Source organism: Syngnathoides biaculeatus, chromosome 13 (assembly GCF_019802595.1).
Source record: "Syngnathoides biaculeatus isolate LvHL_M chromosome 13, ASM1980259v1, whole genome shotgun sequence".
NCBI lineage: Eukaryota > Metazoa > Chordata > Actinopteri > Syngnathiformes > Syngnathidae > Syngnathoides > Syngnathoides biaculeatus.
In genome coordinates this window covers 4642098-4660730 of record NC_084652.1, presented here as the reverse complement: position 1 = coordinate 4660730, position 18633 = coordinate 4642098, and the positions used below count along the sequence as shown (strand labels likewise).

The window sequence follows — 18633 nt, the reverse complement described above, 5'->3', positions numbered from 1 at the left end:
GTCACGTATCTATCACTAGACGAGCCAATCATCTTCACGTCACCGAGATTAAGAAAGTGGGCGGGTGTTTTGGAGCGTTCGCATCCACAACACCACCAAATCCGCGAGTAATGTCTGTATTATTAACACCATACGGCCTGTGATCATTTAATTTACCCAAATCTGTCGCTTTATCCTTCGGACGGTAAGGTGTACTATTTTATTATTTTATCGAAACTAAATGGTTAAGCGTCATAAAGACAGGGATTTACACTACGCTGCCACGCTTCCCTGACAACATACTTGACGACATGCTAATACTCAAGCTAAAAAAAAAAAACAAGCCGTGCTTTTCAGTGTGATTAATCATAATAATATCATAGATTTATACAACGTCTTTCATTGAATTAACTAATGCAAAGCAATAACTCACTGTGTTATTGAAAATGTTGCGTATGTAAGGAACCTCTCTTTTGTTGTTGCATCCATGACAGGCACTATGTGTCCCGAGGATGAGCGGCAGAGTCAGCCTACCGGCTGCGGCTCCTCAGCCAGGCTGGGCGTGACTCTGACTTGTGGAGACCTCGACAACTCTCATGAAGCGTCCAAGACCATCTGGACCAGCACCGGTCTGAACAAAACCCCGCAGGTTGAAATCCACTGGTGAGGAACACGTATATATGTGCTCAGAAGAGATGAAGAGATGCATGCACAAACATGACCCACTTTTATTTCTGTTCTGTCTTCGTGTAGTCCGTGTAATCCGTCACATAGTGGGGACAGCGATAAAGGGTTTGGGTCGTTCGTGAAGAGACTAATGGACGCCGAAGCCGCGATCGTCTCCGCAGCCGCACAGCTCGTGTCCTTCAAAGACATCCTGAAGGTACGTCTCGACCGGCGTCGTGAGCAGAATACCGCCAACTCCTCATGGTTCCTCTTCTGGATTTTCCAAGGATACAAAATCGAATGCAGTCAACAGGCAGCGCGTGGCCAAGCAGAGGGGACTCTTGCTACAGAAGATGGAGGACTTTCGCCAGCTCAACCAGGTCGTGCGGCAAAAACTGAACCAGCTTCTGGACGAGGAGGTCGATTGGCTCGCATTCAGTCTCATACGTCATGGTGTCAATCTTTAATGGACTTCATTAAACAATTCATTGTTTTTTCTTTTAATCAGGCTGATCGGATTGATGCAAGCACCAAGATTGACGCTTTGCTGAATAAGATTCTACAGATTGAGCGTGAAAATCAGGTGCGTTAGTTCAATTTTACCCACAACTACATAGAGCACATGGCACTGTAGACTGTTTTCGACCACGCGACTACATCCAGGGCACCTGGCCACGCTGGATGGGTTTACTCTACTGAGGGAATGACTCTGCTAATATGAGATAGCCACAGTTGTCGCCGTTTGGTTGCTAACTGCTTTGTTTTCTTGCACCGCAAATTCACCAAACCAAAATGGCGATCGCGTGAGCTAAAGTTTCAAGTCACAACTCTTTGTATCTAAGATGGGGCCCATCACAGCTAAATTTGACCAATAAGTCAGAACCTAATAACAAGGCACACACAGACAGGCGTACTCCTTTTCATACCTATGGACAATTTAGGTCCTTAAATGAAAGTAACATGCAGGATTTTGTAGCCTGGCTGGTGGGAGGGTGAAGGAGTTACCGCAATTGCATCGTGCATAACCTTTTTTTTTTTTCTCACATATGTTTTCTCCAGCTTCTAAAAGGCGACCTTGGTGTGACAGAAAAAAGAGCCGAGGAGCTGATGTATCTTCAGAAAAAGGAGCAGGCGAGTACAGAACTACGTCAGTCACGGTGATTTGTCGGGCAGGTGTGCGACTGCGTGCCATGGCACTCGCAAATGTGCAAAGTTGAGCACGAAAAATCATGCCGGTAAAATTTGTTACGAGCAGAAATACATAGATATTCAAAGATGCCGCTTATTTTGTGTAGTCTTGATCAATGTTCCCGCTAAGCTTTGCAACTGCGCACTTGTCGCACACTCAGCGCACATGAAAACCGATCCAGCGCAGTGAATCACAGCCTGACGTCTTTTTTTTTTATTTTTAAAAACACGGTGGTACGGCACGGTGGTTCAGCTGGTAAAGCCTTGGCCTCACAGTTCTGCGGTCCCGGGTTCAATCCCGGCCCCGCCTGTGTGGAGTTTGCATCTTCTCCCGGTGTCTGTGCGGATTTTCTCCGAGGACTCCGGTTTCCTCCCACATCCCAAAAACACGCAAAATTAATTGGACACTCTAAATTGCCCCTAGGTGTGATTGTGAGTGCGGCTGTTTGTCTCGATGTGCCCTCCGATTGTCTGGCAACCACTTCAGGGTGTACCCCGCCTCTCTGGGTCACGACCCTCGTGAGGATAAGCGGCAAAGAAAATTGATGGATGTATGCAAGCACACGGTCTCTAACAACGAGCTGCTGCTCAGCCTACTTCTACATCCGAGTTTACCTGACACCGCCCCCCTCCGCTCTTAAAGGGGTACAACTCATAATTACAAAACCGAACACACACCCGCAACTATACATCTGCGGGCATGACTGGTGGACCACACCGGTAACTTTGTATCTGCGGGCATGACTGACCACACCCATATATTTTTCAAATGTGAGTGACCGCTAAATGTTAATAATTCAATGAGTTATCACAGATACAGAAGAAGAAGTAAGCGTGTGTGGAACATTACAGCCCTGTCCTGGCACTGCGGAAACCCCTCACACACAGATGTTATCCCCCCACCCCTCTGTTACGGCTCTTGATACTACCTGTGAAAATTACTGGATTGAGTTTATTAGGTGCCGTTCATTGAGAACAACAACCCTGGAAAAAAAAGAGGATTAACTTTTACAGGCAGTATAAAAGGGCTGTAATTGTGTATTATAGCATCACTAAGAGGGTAAAAGGGGCAACCGTTTCCATGTTATTTCCTCTCGTTGAATTCCTTCTCGTTCCCGATGACCGCAGGAGAACATCAAGAGCGCTCTTAACATAGCCAAGTCCGCAGAGAGCACTCGCGCCCGGATTCAAGGGCAGCTACGCAACAAGGAGGCAGAAAACAATCGCCTGACGGTGCAACTGCGAGTAAGAAACCTCAAATGTGTTCCCCCTCTCAAGATGAGTCACCGCTAAAGACGTGATTTTGCGTCACATTCGAGACTCTCGAGCGCTCCCTGGCTCAGCACAAGGCGGAGCTGGAGGACCTGAAAGCGTCCCTGGCGGCGTTGACGGAGCAGACGTCCCAGGAGAAGGAGGCCTTCAAGAAGGCCTCGCGGGTGCACAAGCAGAAAGCCGAGCGACTGGAGGCCGCCCTCGACAAATGCTTCAGTCAGCTGAGGGATAAGGTGCGACCGGCGTCCGTGCGGGCGTCTCACTTGGCTCTATTTTTCGCAAAATACTTTTTTGTCCCTGCTCAGGATGCCCAGCTGTCAAATCTCCAAGAAAAGAAAGACTCATGGAAGCGGGAGAGGGAGCAGCTGACCGAGGAGAACCACAAACTTACCGCCCATGTGGAGCTGCTGCAAAAGTAGGTTGTTTGCAAAACGTGCACCCTTTGCGCAATAATGTTCAGGAGGCGCAGTTTGTGTTGTGGGGCAATTTAGAGTGTCCGATTACCGTAATTCCCGGCCTACAGAGGCGCACCTGGTTATAAGCCTCACCCATTACATTTGTAAAGGAAATACCATTTGGTGCATGCATAGGCCACAGCCGTGTAAAAGCCGCAGGTGCCCACATTGAAACACGAGATATTTACAAAGAAGTTTAATGCTAGCGCCACCGCACGTGCTAATGCTAGCGCTGTGCTAACAGGGCCAGTTAAAAAAAACATACTGGTAAAAATCACTGAGACAAAGCAGTAACACGCTAGCGCGGTGCTAACAGGGTCGAGCCGGTAAAAGTCACCTCCTCGGCACATATACTACAGCGGTCTCACTCTTACCTTTTCCCCTCAAATGCTAAAAAAAAAAAAAAATGCAAAAATAAGCCACATCACCGCATAAACCGCAGGGTTTTAAGTGTGTGAAAAAAGTCATGGCCTATAGGCAGGAAATTACGGGATTGTTGCATGTTTTGTGGAGGTGGGCGGAAACCCACGCAGGCACGGGGAGAAGATGCAAACTCCACACAGCCGGGACCCTGGAATTGAACCCGGCACCTCAGAACACTTTCCGGCTGAGCCACCGTGCCGGGAATAATATGTTTCCTTTGATTTCTGTGTTTGAAGGCAAGTCATCGGCATCCCAATGAAGCTGCAGAAGGACATGGAGAGAGAAAAGGAGAGGGAGAGGATGAAGGAAAAGGAGGACAGGGTGAGGGAGAGAGAACGGATGGACTGGGAGGCGAGGAAGAAGGATTGGGAGGAGAAGGTGAAGGAAAGGGAGAAGGAATTGGAGGCGAGGGGGAAGGAAAGAAAGGTGCAGGAGGACAAGGAGCAGGTGAGGGGAAGGGAGGAGAGGGAGAAGGAGAGGAGGGAGTGGGAAGACATGGAGAAGGAGCGATTGAAGGGAAAGGCAGAGAGGGAGAAGGAGAGGAGGGATTGGGAGAGGGAATTTGAGGAGAGGGAGAAGAAGCGGGCGAGGGAGCGGGGGGCCAGGGAGAGGGAAGGCAGAGGACCGGAGAAAGCGAGGGAGGACAGCTCGGAAAGGGAGGAGAGGCAAGAGAGGAGCGCGGAGGAGGCGGACGAGACCTCGGCCGCGCTTGACAGCTTGACGCAGGAACTCGAAAGACTCCGAGCGGAAAAGGAGCACGACGGCGCCAGTCACGCCGCGCTCAAGGTACGGCGCGCGCCTTCGCAATTGGGGAAAAGTTTTGCTTTTGTGTTTTTTGTTTTTTGTTTTTTTTTTTTTGGAAATGGACAGATGCTCCAGGGATGTGATATAAGAAAGAAATGCAAGTATAAAATATGAAATGCTTTTAAATAATGGTTCGTCCTTCGGTTGGCACACTAGTTGTTTGCACGTCGGCCTGCGGGTTCTAACCCGGACAATCTTGTGTCCGTCTTGACACAATGAGTAGGAATCAGTCCGAGTTTTGCACAATAAGTTTTAAAACTGGCACAAGCGGTATTTTTTTATGGCGTGCACGCAATCTACGTTTTTTTGTGTGCGTGTCGTAGTTGTCCTTCGCCCAGTTGGAGAAGAAGCTCGCCGAATGCGAGGCGGCGCTGGTCCAAGAGAAGAGCGCGTCCAGCGCGAAGGACGGCAAAGTTGTGCAGTTTGAAAACCAGGTGAGGGACGGGACCGAGCGGGTAGCGCGTCTCTGAAATGCGGCTTTGGATCGCTCCCTGGTCTTCGGTACCCCCGCACGATCCAAAAACATATGTCGGGAATTTATTGACGTCTAAATTGTCAAAACGTTTGAAAGTGGACGGAGGTGGTGTGTCAGTACACGATTTGCCAGTTGATTGGTTGTCCTCCGCAACCTCGGAGGACAAGTGTTATAACAAATTAATAAAAAGGATGATACGGATCTCTTTGTGGTCCTATCAGGTCGCAGCGCTTGAAGCCGAATTGAGGAAAGTGAGGCTGCAATGCCAAAATGTATCGCAGGAGCTCGTCAAAATGCAAGACGGAGAAGAGTCGAAAGCTAATGAGGTAATTTCTGATGTGCCCTGTGATTGGCTGCCGACCATTCCGTAGTTTAGCCTGGCCGTAGGGGGGCCATCGGGACGGTGGGGGGGCGGGGGAAGCTCACGCCCAAAAATCACTACTGTGGATGAATGGAGAGATATTTTCCATATTTCCTCAAATAGTCGTCCTTCTAATGGACGGACGGTGTCCCACAATTGATCACTGGATGTGTCATCCACTTAAAGAAACAAAAATGGACGCCTCCCTCAAATAAACACTTTTTTTTGTATTTAGGAACATTTGAATTAGGTGGCACATTTGGGGGCACGGTGGCTCAGCTGGTAAAGCGTTGGCCTCACAGTTCTGAGGACCCGGGTTTGATTCCCCCCCGTGGAGTTTGCATGTTCTTTCCGTGCCTGTGTCTGTTTCCTCCAGGCACAAAAATATGCAACATTAATTGGACACTCTAAATTGCCCCTAGGTGTGATTGTGAGTGCAAATGGTCGTTTGTTTCTATGTGCCCTGCGATTGGCCGGCAACCAGTTCAAGCTCTACCCCGCCTCCTGCCCGTTGAGAGCTGGGATAGGCTCCAGCATTCCTGCGATCCTTGTGAGGATAACCGGCAAGGAAAATGGATCAATGAATTAGGTATCTCATTGTCATTTACATCCGGACATCAAGTTTACTGCTGAGGCCCTTTGAACTTTGTTGCTAACCAAAACAGTAGCAAACAGCGTCTCTGATGAATTATATGTGTGAAAATTGGAATTTTGAACTTCGCTATCAGTTATAATACAGACAGGATAGTTTAATATTATTCCCAATCTGCACTAAATCCAAAGCAAAAGTTTGTTCTGCTTTGGCGATGTTTGTACAGGGTGCTTCAGATAACTATTCTTCCTCATTCCGGCACACCGCACAGCTGGACTTAGCGTAGCGGCGTGCCAAGCGCCGCCCGTCAGTCAGGTTTGATCACACTCGAGTCTCGACCTTCCGTCAGGTGAGGAAGGAGCTGCAGGGCCGTGTCGATGAGCTGAAGCATTTGCCCAAAACGCTGAGAGAGACCGAGCTGAAGCTGCTCGCGTGCCAGGAGAACCTGCGAACCTCCGAGTGGAAGTGCTCAGAACAGTCAGAGGCCATTAAGAAGCTGCAGTATGAGGTGTGCGAGCAGGGAGGGTCAGCCGGCGCCGTGACGGGCGAGATCGGCGCCCTGGAAACGTCACCGTGAGGCAGTTAGCGCTTGAGGGGATTTCTCAATGGAAAAAAAAATTGTCAACCAGGTTTAGGATTTTGAAAAAGTATTTACTTGTATTAAAGAGGTAATACATCATCATTCTAGTAGAAAAATAGGTTTCACTTTTATTTTTATTTTTTTCAAGTTCACAATTACAATAATACAATAATATTTTAAGTTTACAATTACAATAAAATGAAATGAAACATTTTGACAAATGTTTATAGGTTTCTGTGAAATAATAAATATAATCTAAAATATAACTTTCATTTTATCTTTTAACTTTTTTAAATGAAAATAAAAAATATAATAAAATGTATGATATTTTGTACTGTATAATATAAATTTATATTTTTGGTGAAACTAACTCAACATCTGCAATACATTAAGACTATTGTAAATGTAAACTATTTTTAAGTTCTTATGCTTATAAATGCTGGTTTTTATTTTAAGCATTAGAAAAATAATATTGCTAGAATATATTATTTGAGTGTTTTTATTTCCTTACGTACATACAAATAATAAATACATCTTATTATAAATTATTGTACAGCTTAACTTATTATACAAATAACAAATACAACTTATTTACAACGACTTAGAACAATTAGATCATATTGTTAGATTATTAGAAGAGTTGTCTAATATTTTTGTAATATAAAAGAGAATCCCCCCAAATCTGCCATTTTTTTTGTTTATTATTTTTCCCGCTAAAGAGAGAATAAGCCACAATAATATTTGTCAGTATTATTATTATTATGATTAAAACATCACAATTTTAAAAAATAATTCTGTGCTATTTTAATATAAAAGAAAACCTAACCTTTTTACAATTCAAATCACAGTATAAATACGATTAGAAAATATTGATAGACTTGTTATGCATGATAATGTTGTTACGGTCGCATCTTTACATTAAAGCTTTAAAAACTGAAAAAGTCATTCTAAATCTGACCAAATGTGAGCGCATCAGACCCGGCCCGACCCGGTACTTTAATTCAAGAAAATAAATCAAACCTCAGAGGAACTGCACTTTTAAACCCCCCCAAAACATCGAAATCATCATTTCTAATTCATTTTTAACGTTGTGCCTGCATTTTGAAATAACAGCTGCAGACTCAAGTGAAATTGGTGAGATCGGCCGTGGAGCTGAGAGAGGCCGCTGAAGAGTCCGGTTCAAAATTCCAAGAGCAAGTGGACGCCCAGCAAAAGTAAGAAAACGCCAAAGACCAAACTGGACCTCGGCGAAGGGACGTGTTCGGACCCTGACGCCCGCATTGTTCTGTTTAGGATGCTGGAGAAGCTGCGGCAAGAGAAGCTGGAGCTGGAAAGGAAGCTGGAGGTCCAGGAGACGGCTTTGCGTCACAGCAGCCAGCAACTCGAACAACGGTCCACGCGCTGCGCGGCGCTCGAACGCCAGCTGGACCAAAGCACGTGCGAATCCCAAACGCTCAACAAGCAGCTGGCTCAATGCTCGGTCGAGTTATTGGATTTCAAACAACAGGTACTTGGATTTTTCAGGATTACGTGTACACCACCACAACCCCAGAATCCTCAGAACCAGGAAGTAGTCGACTAAACAGCAAACGCTTATATGACACTCCCTTTTTGTTGTTGTTGTCTTTTTGCCATTTGAGTCACAATTGAACTGTTCCATCTGACCCCATGATTCATAATGGTACAGTCCAGTCATCTTATCGTTCTCTGTGAATGAGGAAATACCGTAATTTCCGGCCTACAGAGCGCACCTGATTATAAGACTCACCCAGTACATTTGGAAAGGAAATACCACTTGGTACATACATAATCCGCACCTAAAAAAAAATAAATAAATAACCCAAACCTAACCCATACCAACATCACTGAAACGCAGCAGTAGCACAGCAGCAACACGCTAGCACAGCCCTAACGGTTGATTTAAAAAAAACAACATACGGGTAAAAGTCACTTCCTCGGCACATATATTCCACCAGTCAGTCTTTTCTGTTGGGAAAAAATGCACAAATTCGCCGCATCACCGGTAGTCTCCTAACTAGGGAACCAACCAAATATGAAGTGATAGCTCGTATGTGGTCGCTAATGTGTGTCATTACTTTTGGGTCCTAGTAGCTGCAATAAAGTACCGTAATTTCTGGCCTACAGAGCGCACCTGATTACATGCCTCACCCAGTACGTTTGTAAAGGAAATACTATTTGGTACAGACATAATTCGCACATTGAATGAGTGCCCACATTGAAACCCACATTGAAACACGAGATCTTTACAAAGAAAGACGGTACACAGAAAGAGTTTAATTCTAGTGCTAGCGCTAGCGCCGTGCTAACACTAACAGCTGTGTAAAAGCCACAAGTGCCCACATTGAAACATGAAATATTTACAAAGACGGTAACAGAATGAGTTTTCATAGTTTTACTAACTTATCTTAGCTTAACATAGCAACAACACGGTAGCACGAACAGGCCTGGTAAAAAATAAAAAAAAAAAACAGCCGCGGCAGCTACACCGTATCCACACGGTAGCACAGCACAAACAGGGCTGGTTAAAAAAGAAAAACATACCTAAATCACTGAGACGCGGCAGTAACGCAGCAGAAATATGCTAGCGCGGCCTTAACGCTAGTGCTAACAGGGCCAGTTTAAAAAAAAAAAAAAAAAACATACCGGTAAAAATCCCTTCCTCAACACATATTTCCGCTCGAGTGCCCCCTTGCGGCCGTTAGAAAAAAAAGGCGCAAATTAGCCGCGTCACCGCATAAGCCGCTGGGTTGAAAGCGTTTATAGGCTGGAAATTACGGGCGTCTCCACCAAACCAACCAAATATGAAATGATAGCTCGTGTGTGGTGGCTAACGTGCGTCATTGCTTCTGGCCGCTTTAAAAAGTAGACGGCATAAAGTATATACAAACTGTTGTAAAGTCAACACCGTTCAAACGATCTGGGTGTAAATGCCCTCAAATTAAAGCAGAAAACTCCACAATTGATAGGACATCTCGTTTATTTCATTTCACATCCATTGTGGCGGTCGTATAACGCTAAAAAGATGAGATGTACATTGATATCCCAATAATTCCAATGTGACCGTAGCCTGCTAACCAACAAACAACTCGAGGGCAAAAAAAAAAACCTTTTGTTAGACTTTTCCACCCCTGCCCCAGAACTAAAAATGGTACAGTCCTGTCATGTTAAATCATCTGCTTATTCTTGGAAAAGACTGATAAATGCTAACTAACATGGCTGCAGGGGGGGGGGGACACCAAACAATACTGTACGAGTAGAGTGCCATTCCACTTCCGTTGCTGATTATCATTATTATTATTACGTTTTCAGGTTAAAAACGTCAAGGAGCAAGTTTTGTCCAAAGAAGAAGCCCTTCAGACCACCGTGAACGAGCTGCGGCTTCTCCGTCAGGGCAAGTTGTCGGTGAGTACCGAGCTTCCCGCTCGCCTCCGCCCCGCAAATATGCTTTTCACGTTTTCTGTGCCCCCGTTCAGGCGGAGAAGCATCTCGAGGCGCGCGTGAAAGAGCTCCAGTTGAGCCTGGACAAGTGCGAGAGCCATAAGAAGAGCATCCAGAACTACGTGGACTTCCTCAAAAACTCCTACCTCATGATATTCGAAGATCAAATATCCACGTTTTGGTCTTCCACTTTTATGAAATGACTTTCTTGTCATCGCATCAGGAGGAAAGTGTCAATAATTCATATCTTCCTGGGAAAGATATGCATCAAAGCTACGCTTTTGAAGGGCAGGAGTTATAGTTGATAAAGTGATCGTTAAGGATAAATGCATGAATTGAGGCAAAATGGTGTGAACCACATCAGCCAGCAGGAGGCGCTATTGGTTCATTCTCAACTCACTGAAGAAAACATCCATGTTAAGTACGGAATGTGGAGGAATATTATTCACCTCAGTACATCCCTGGAATTAACAAAAAATGGAGTTCAGACCGTTCATAAATTAAAAAAAAAACTTGACCGGGTGATGGACTGATAATTAATTTTCTCCATCGGCACAATTGATGTTTACTGTAAGTTTATTGGTGGGTTTTTTTTTTTGCCGTGTTACCACAAAATCTATTCGTTGGTGTGCATTTGTACTGAACGCGTATTGTGAAATGGTTGTGATTTTAGTTCTCGTGTTACTGGCGGATGGAAAAACACACAAGTAACAACGCAGTTGGGAGGACTCGTGCGAAAAAGGGGTTGCGGTTTACCGCGAAAAGATGGAAGTGAAAGTTTGCCTTTAAGAGAGGAAAACCTTTCGGTGCACTTATAAAATGCAGTTTAATGGGGCACCGCGTACGCATAAATAATGGCGCTCCATACTCGTTTCAATGTTAGGCCTACATTCAACTGTATATTAAAACGTGTGTTTATGTATTTCCCACTTTTATTTAATAAAAGTGTTAGACCCTTATCCGTCTGCCCTACCTATTATGTACAATGTTGCGCATTTGCTCATTAGTTGTGTACTTGATTACGTCTCCTTTGTACATTTATTTCCATCTTTATTCATGTTTGAGTCTCTTGAATCATAGCAACAAATTAAAATTCCACGTTTCCGTCTGTGTAAATAAAAGTTACAAGCACAACGCTCACTCCTTGTTGCTCTTGTTTTCAACATTTCGGGTTTCGCTTTTGCTGGTGGAGTCGAGCAGCTGCCCACCACAAACAAAAGAAGACGTCTCAGATCCAGACCAATAAACCTCAAACACAGAAAAACTTTTAAGGTCTACCCCTAAATACATTTTAAAATAGATATTAAGAAATACTACATATAATAATAACTTCAATGTCTGTACGGAAAGATAAAAATGAGCGGAGAGCGTGTCGTTCTGGGGCAAAGTTGCAGAAGTCTCACTCGGCATCCCAGTGGCAGCCATACTGCCTGTGATGTCATGTACAGATGTCACACTGGGACAGTCGTCATTGAGAAGACGCCGTCACCTGCTACGGGAGACGAACAACAAATTTTTCGTATTTATCCGACGCCTCTTTTCTCTTTTTGAAGAAAATAACGCCTCACAATCGAGTGAAGTGACCCGGGCAATATCACCTTATCGTTTCGAGCCATGTTGAGATGATATGCGGATCATAAATAACAACAGACTCCCCGACAGTATGTATGACAGTATCTAGCGTACTCAGGAGCACCCATGCCGGGCGAAGTGACTACTTCAGGGGTGCCCAGACACCGGGGGGCGGTGCCAAACCAGCTCCTCGCCCGATCCATCTCCGGCCTCCGGGTGGGCAGTCCGGTTTCCTCCCACATCCCAAAAACATGTAACATTAATTGGACACTCTAAATTGCCCATAGGCGGCATGGTGGGTCAGCTGGTAAAGTGTCGGCTTCACAGTTCTGAGGACCTGCGTTCGATCCCGGACCTGCTTGTGTGGAGTTTGCATCTTCTCCCCGTGCCTGCGTGTGGTTCCTCCGGGCACAAAAACATGCAACATTAATTGGACACTCTAAATTGCCCCTCGGTGTGATTGTGAGTGTGGCCATTCGTCTCCATGTGTTCTCCGATTGGCTGGCGACCAGTTCAGGGTGTACCCCGCCTCCTGCCCGTTGACAGCTGGGATAGGCTCCAGCAATCCCCACGACCGTCATGAGGATAAGCGGCAAAGGTAATGGATGGATAAATTGCCCCGAGGTGTGATTGTGGGTGCGACTGTTTGTCTTTATGTGCGCTGCGATTGGCTGGCAACCAGTTCAGGGTGTACGCCGCCTCCTGCCCGTTGACAGCTGGGATAGGCTCCAGCACTCCCGCGACCCTCGTGAGGATAGGCGGATAAGAAAATGGATGGCTGGATTCCTGTAGACTTTTGAATTAAAGTGAGACAATAAAGGGCAATAACGACAAGTAAGTGTTTCATAGCGACATCCTGTGGCCGACCGATGCTATACAACGACGTCTAACTTTCGAGTGACGTCACGGTAAACTTCGGCCTCGTACTGACGTCAGCGTTACTAATCAGGAAATACGGGCCGTTTTCCCCCCCTCGTCGTTTACTGAAACACAAAAGTAACAATGAACACTCAAGATTTGCAACGATATACGGGCCAACAACGCCAAAGTAATCTTTTGGGGTTGTAAATTCACGTCGAACTAAGTTTCGCGACCATTCGCTTTTACCGGGACACCTGGAATTTTTTTTTTTTTTTTTCCCGAGGATGGATGTTCCTCAACTCACCGAAGATGAGATGGCGGACATTAAAAAAGATGTGAGTACGCCAAACGACAACGTCAACCTGGCCATTGACCGAAAAATACATTGAAAAATAGCCGCCGTGTGTGTATTTATGTGAGGGAAAAGTGAATTTAAAACGCACAAAACCGCCACAATCTTTCCAAGGCCACATTATGTAAACGCCACAACATTAGGTACACCTGTAGAATTAATACGAGGGCTATACATACTAATATCTGCATTAAAGTTTAGTAAAAGTTAGTAGCTTGTGGCTAACGTTGTGATAGAGGTATTGTGTGTTTATGGCCGTTTAGTGTTTATTCGTCAAAGCTAATTAATCTCACCAAACAATGGAAACAGCTTTCAGTGTGTTCCAATATCCCACCACAATAATAAAAAAATAAAAATACAGTATTGTATTGTCAAATGCCGTAGTAAGAGGTTCTTAAACAGGGTTCAGGGAGTAAAAATATTTTGCAGTGCCCTGAAAAACCGCATTCCCCCCCCCCCTTACCAAATTCTGTTTATCATTTTTTTTTAGGTTGCATGAATTCTCCACTTTAATGTGTACAATCATCACACAAATGGAATAGCAGACAGAAATAACCCAAGTTGACATACAATGTACTTTTTAAATGCTGATTAAAAGGTCAAGTGTCATGCCTACAAACGTTCTAAAATAGATATTGCAATGAAAAATACATATAACATTATTCACTTCAATGTCCATACAAAAAGATAAATATGAACGGAGAGCGCGTCATCCATGCGCCATATTGCCTGCATCGTCTGTTCATGATGTCACACCGGGACATTCGCCACTGAAAACACGCTGTGCCACCTACTATGGGACAGGGAAGCTCTTCTCGAAGAAGAGAACATATCACAATCGAGTGAAGTGACCGGGGAAATATTACCCTATCATTTCAAACCATATTTAGATGATATGCGGATCACTTCGAACTAACAACAGAATCCCAGACAGTATGCATGAGCCAGCCCGGCCGGGTCTTTTGGAAACAGTTGAGGAGTCAGAGTGTTTGAACAATATCCAGCAATGCAACGAGCTGCCATTTTGGCTAACACGGAGGAACAAGGAGCTACCGTCCGGCAGGTAAAACTACTAGAAACATACAAGACCGCCTGAGTGGGCGTCTGCCACTAACGTCACTTCCTGCTTCTTCTGGAAAACAAATCCCTCGAGAGGATTTTCATGGCGGGAGTGACAAAAAGCCATATACGTCAAAATCATGTTGTGTGGTGGGGGAAAAAAAACAGATGGGTCCATTACGGCTGCCTTTTTTTTTTTTTTCATTAAAAAGATACTAAAAATCATTCATTTCATGACAGTGGCACTTTAATCAACTGAGCGGAGGGAGGGGGTATTCAAAACTACCTTGCCATTTGTGAAAATATAATTTATAAACTTAATACTGGCGTTATTGATCAGCTCCGCAAAACACATTGACTTTGGGTCGTCGCAGTGGAGTTCATCTAAATCCGAAAGGTAGTTTATATTTTTGTATATACTCGTATTTAGTTATTTTTTTAAATGTCATGTCTGTTGACTGTAAATATATAACGGTCAATAAAGTTACTTAAAAAATAATGTCAGCGCCATGAGAGAGACAAGGGGCCGGTGATAAGACGACGCGTAGATATTCCAATTTTTGTTTTACAATTGAAAAATCCCACAGTGTGTTTTTCAACTTTTCATGTTTGGTAACACAAAAATACTTGTAATATATCAACTTTATCATTTATGATAAATGACTATTTGAAATTTTGATGCAGATTTTTACAAGAATCGTGGAAATAGACACTCTAGATTTGGCTTTGCGGGCCACATAAAATCATGTTGCGTGCCAAATCTGGCCCCCGAGCCTTGAGTTTGACACCTGTGGAATACAGTGATCCAAAACTGGACATTTTTTTTTTTTTAATGTGCAATCAGATGTTTTTTTTTTTTTTTTTTAATGTGCAATCAGATGTTTTTTTTTTTTTTTTTTTTTTTTTTTTTAAATGAGCTCTCCCAACATGGTCGGGCAGGTCCTGACACGCATGCGGCACTACCTCTGTGAGAAGATCCGGGCACGGTGCCACCTGGACTACCTGCGCTCCCGCCGGGTGCTGACCCGGGACGACGCCGAGGAGATCAACAGCAAAAGCACACAGACCGGCAGGACGGGCTGGCTGCTGGACATCCTCACCGAGAACCCCCGCGGCCTCGACGTCCTGATCGACTCCATCCGGGAGCTGCGCTCGCAAAACTTTGTCATCCACAAGATCACGGACGAAGTGCAGAAGGCCAAGAATGAGAAGCTGGAGTCTCTCAGAGGTTTGGAGGCCACATTTAAAGTCCCAAAACTGAAAACTGAATTGACATAATGTGGCTTAAGTGACACGATTTTCATGTGCCGTAATTCCTGGCCTACAGAGCGCACCTGGATACAAGCCTCACCTCGTACATTTGTAAAGTAAATACCATTTGGTACATACCTACGCCGCAGCTGTGTAAAAGCCGCAAGTGCCCACATTGAAACACGAGATGCTAGTGCTGCGCTAACGCTTGTGCTAATGCCAGCGCCACGCTCGCGCTAACAGGGTCGGTTAAAATAAAACTTACGGGTAAATATCAAAGACATGCCAGTTTGCCAGCAGTAACACGATAGCTAATGCTAACCTAGCGCTAACAGGGTTGGTAAAAGCCACTTCCTCATGCTAACAGGGTCGGTTAAAATAAAACTTACCGGTAAATATCAGAAACACGCCAGTTTGACAGCAGTAACATGCTAGCTAATGCTGACGTAGCGCTAACAGGGCCGGTAAAAGCCACTTCCTCATGCTAACAGGGTCGGTTGAAATAAATCTTACCGGTAAATATCAGAGACACGACAGTTTGACAGCAGTAACACGCTAGCTAACGCTAACCTAGCGCTGACAGGGCCGGTAAAAGCCACTTCCTCTGCACATATATTCCACCGGTCTCACTCTTACCTTTTCCGGCCGAGCGCCCCCTTGTGGCCGTTAGAAAAAATGCACAAATTAGCACCATTGCCGCCAAAACCGCAGGGTTGAAAGCGTGTGATAAAGGTTGCAGTTTATAGGCCGGAAATTACGAGATTATCTTTTTTGGTGAACTCTGAACGTGTAAAATTAAGTTGTGCGTCGTGGTAGTGTGCACAGAATGGAATCGCTCCTTATCAGAATCACGTCTCTTCTAACATCTGTTACGTACCAAATACCTGATCATGTGAGTGGTACGCAAACGCACAGATGAGGTACAATTTGACAGCTTGGATCCGTTCAATTTCTGGGCTCGGAACCGGAGCGACACACACTACAGAAAGTCTTCGTCTGAGACAAACGGAACAGTCCAGTTGCAGTCAATTGAACCATAACAAGATGCCCAATTTGTTCCTGATTGAGTTCGAATTTTATTTTGCGATGAAGCTGTGACTGTTAATCTTCACAGACAAACAATAATTATAAGTGGATACACATTTTATTGTCAATTGAGTTCCAATCCATCTAATGAGTAAAACGGCATGATAATAACTAGAAAATGTAATTACTGTTGGAAATAACAGTTCTTTTTTTGCTGAAAAAGTCAAATAATTTGATTGAATCAATGTTTGGGCTTGGAAAAGTATTAACTAATTTGTTGAATTATTGAGGTTAATTAAGCACAAATTATGTTTCGGAAGGCGGCACGGTGGATCAGCTGGTAAAAGCGTTGAGCCTCACAGTTCTGAGGACCCGGGTTCGATCCCGGCCCTGCCTGTGTCGAGGTTTCCGTGTTCGTCCCCGTGCCTGCGTGGGTTTTCTACGGGCGCTCCCGTTTCCTCCCACATCCCAAAAAGCAGGCAACATTAATTGGACATGCTAAATTTCCTCTAGGTATGATTGTGAGGGTGACTGTTTGTCTCTGTGTGCCCTGCGATTAGCTGGCGACCAGTTCAGGGTGTACCCCGCCTCCTGCCCGTTCACAGCTGGGATAGGCTCCAGCGCTCCCCGCGACCCTTGTGAGGATAAGCGGCATAGGAAAATGGATGGATATGTTTCAGAAGGCTAATCAGTGGCGTTCCTATCTTGAATCGTGCCCTCTGTTGGTGACCCCCCCACCTCCGGTCTCTTTATTTACAATTTCCCATCAGTGCCCAAGAATGACCTCCCACGAACCATCTCCTTGTGCATTTGTATGTTAGATTTCTCCACAAGGGGGCGCAAATGCTGCATACAAATGCCAATATTTTACATGTTATGATCCCGAGAGAAAATCATCCATCCATCCATTTTCTTGGCCGCTTATCCTCACGATGTTTGCAGGGAGTGCCGGGGTACACCCTGAACTGGTCGCCAGCCAATCCCGGGGCACATAGAGACAACCAACCAATCGCACTCACAATCACACCGAGGGGCAATTTTAGAGTGTCCAGTTATTGTTGGAGTGCCCGGAGAAAACCCACGCAGGCACGAGGACGAACGGGATCGAACACCGGGTCCTCAGAACTGTGAAGCCAAGGCTTTTACCAGCTGATCCAAAGTTCCCCCTGCTTAGTTTCTCTATTTAAAAAGTCATTTTGATTGTTTGACGTAATATTCTAATCTTACATTTACTATTTTAAATTCTGTTATTTGTAATCATCAAACTACTGTGTAAAATATATATATGTGTGTATTTTTTCTCTTGTTCTCCTGCAGCCGCAGCTTCCAGTTCCTCACCCAAGAACGACCTCAGCCCTCCGTGTCCGGTCCACGAGCTCTCCGGTACATTTTCAGACGAGTCCACCGTGGTTTTCTGCCCGGACGGACAACAAAGTCCCTCCTCCGCTTGGGAAGTCGGCGCCCGCCCCAGTGGGCCGTCGCTGCCGCACGCCGGCGCTCTGTTATCGGTGGCCTCTTCCTCTTCCTCGACCCTCCCCAAGCCAGGAGACCCGGGAGCGCCCGCTCTGCCCGAGGATGAGCAGGAGCAGTCGACGGCGCCGCTCTCCGGCATCGAAGCGGTGTCGACGGGCTCCGCCGGCGGCGGAACGGATCCCAAATTCCAACCCCTGCGCTCTCGATGCCTCACACCCTCGTCGCATCGGAGCAACTTTTACTAGAATAGAATGTTTGCATTAAAGGGATAACCAGGTATACATGACACACCCACTAACCACGTTTTGCTGCTTGTTATTACAGTATAATACAGTCACTACACTGTACGCCCAAACATACACATCTCTTGTGTATATAATTGACACCTGTGAAATTCCCCCCAAAATACCCAAATTATGGTACAAACTATCATCACATTTAAGTTAGCATTATCTGATTTTAAAATGTCAAATATGTCCTCTGCACTCGCTCTCGGATTTATTTTTGTACACAAAAGACAGATTGGAGTGAAATGTATAACACAAGAGCTGTATCCAAAATTTATGGATTGATTAATGTTTTTTGGCATTCATCCACTTCCTGTAGCACTTGTTTTCGTTCATTTTTTCTTGCTGAAAATTGGGTCATGAAAACATTTTTAATATTCATTTATCAAATCAAACACAAATCGTTTTATAAAGAACGTGGCATATATTTTTGACTTTTTTTAATTTGATTAACGGGGTTATTTGTAATAAAATACTTGCATTCTGAATGAGATGTGT

General features: G+C 45.0%; 2 protein-coding genes across 4 annotated transcripts; both read left to right on the top strand.

The window, feature by feature from the left end:
* Positions 1 to 49: 49 nt before the first annotated feature.
* On the top strand, positions 50 to 11468 carry LOC133510771 (golgin subfamily A member 6-like protein 26). 2 transcript variants are annotated; one of them, XM_061839096.1, is made up of 17 exons: positions 50 to 184; positions 474 to 642; positions 733 to 862; positions 933 to 1064; positions 1154 to 1228; positions 1705 to 1776; positions 2962 to 3078; positions 3153 to 3338; positions 3411 to 3520; positions 4220 to 4769; positions 5111 to 5221; positions 5484 to 5588; positions 6565 to 6723; positions 7909 to 8009; positions 8089 to 8302; positions 10126 to 10218; positions 10290 to 11468. In XM_061839096.1, the coding sequence occupies exons 2-17, from the start codon at positions 479 to 481 to the stop codon at positions 10455 to 10457; spliced, it is 2487 nt and encodes an 828-aa protein (XP_061695080.1). In that variant the 5' UTR covers positions 50 to 184; positions 474 to 478; the 3' UTR covers positions 10458 to 11468. The 2 variants fall into 2 exon arrangements, with proteins under 2 accessions (XP_061695080.1, XP_061695081.1); XM_061839097.1 differs by lacking the exon at positions 6565 to 6723 and having other exon boundaries at positions 10290 to 11461.
* Positions 11469 to 12751: 1283 nt separating this feature from the next.
* On the top strand, positions 12752 to 18603 carry bcl10 (BCL10 immune signaling adaptor). 2 transcript variants are annotated; one of them, XM_061839104.1, is made up of 3 exons: positions 12752 to 13022; positions 15016 to 15326; positions 17693 to 18603. In XM_061839104.1, the coding sequence occupies exons 1-3, from the start codon at positions 12976 to 12978 to the stop codon at positions 18091 to 18093; spliced, it is 759 nt and encodes a 252-aa protein (XP_061695088.1). In that variant the 5' UTR covers positions 12752 to 12975; the 3' UTR covers positions 18094 to 18603. The 2 variants fall into 2 exon arrangements, with proteins under 2 accessions (XP_061695088.1, XP_061695089.1); XM_061839105.1 differs by having other exon boundaries at positions 12754 to 13022; positions 15038 to 15326; positions 17693 to 18600.
* The last annotated feature ends 30 nt before the right edge of the window (positions 18604 to 18633 follow it).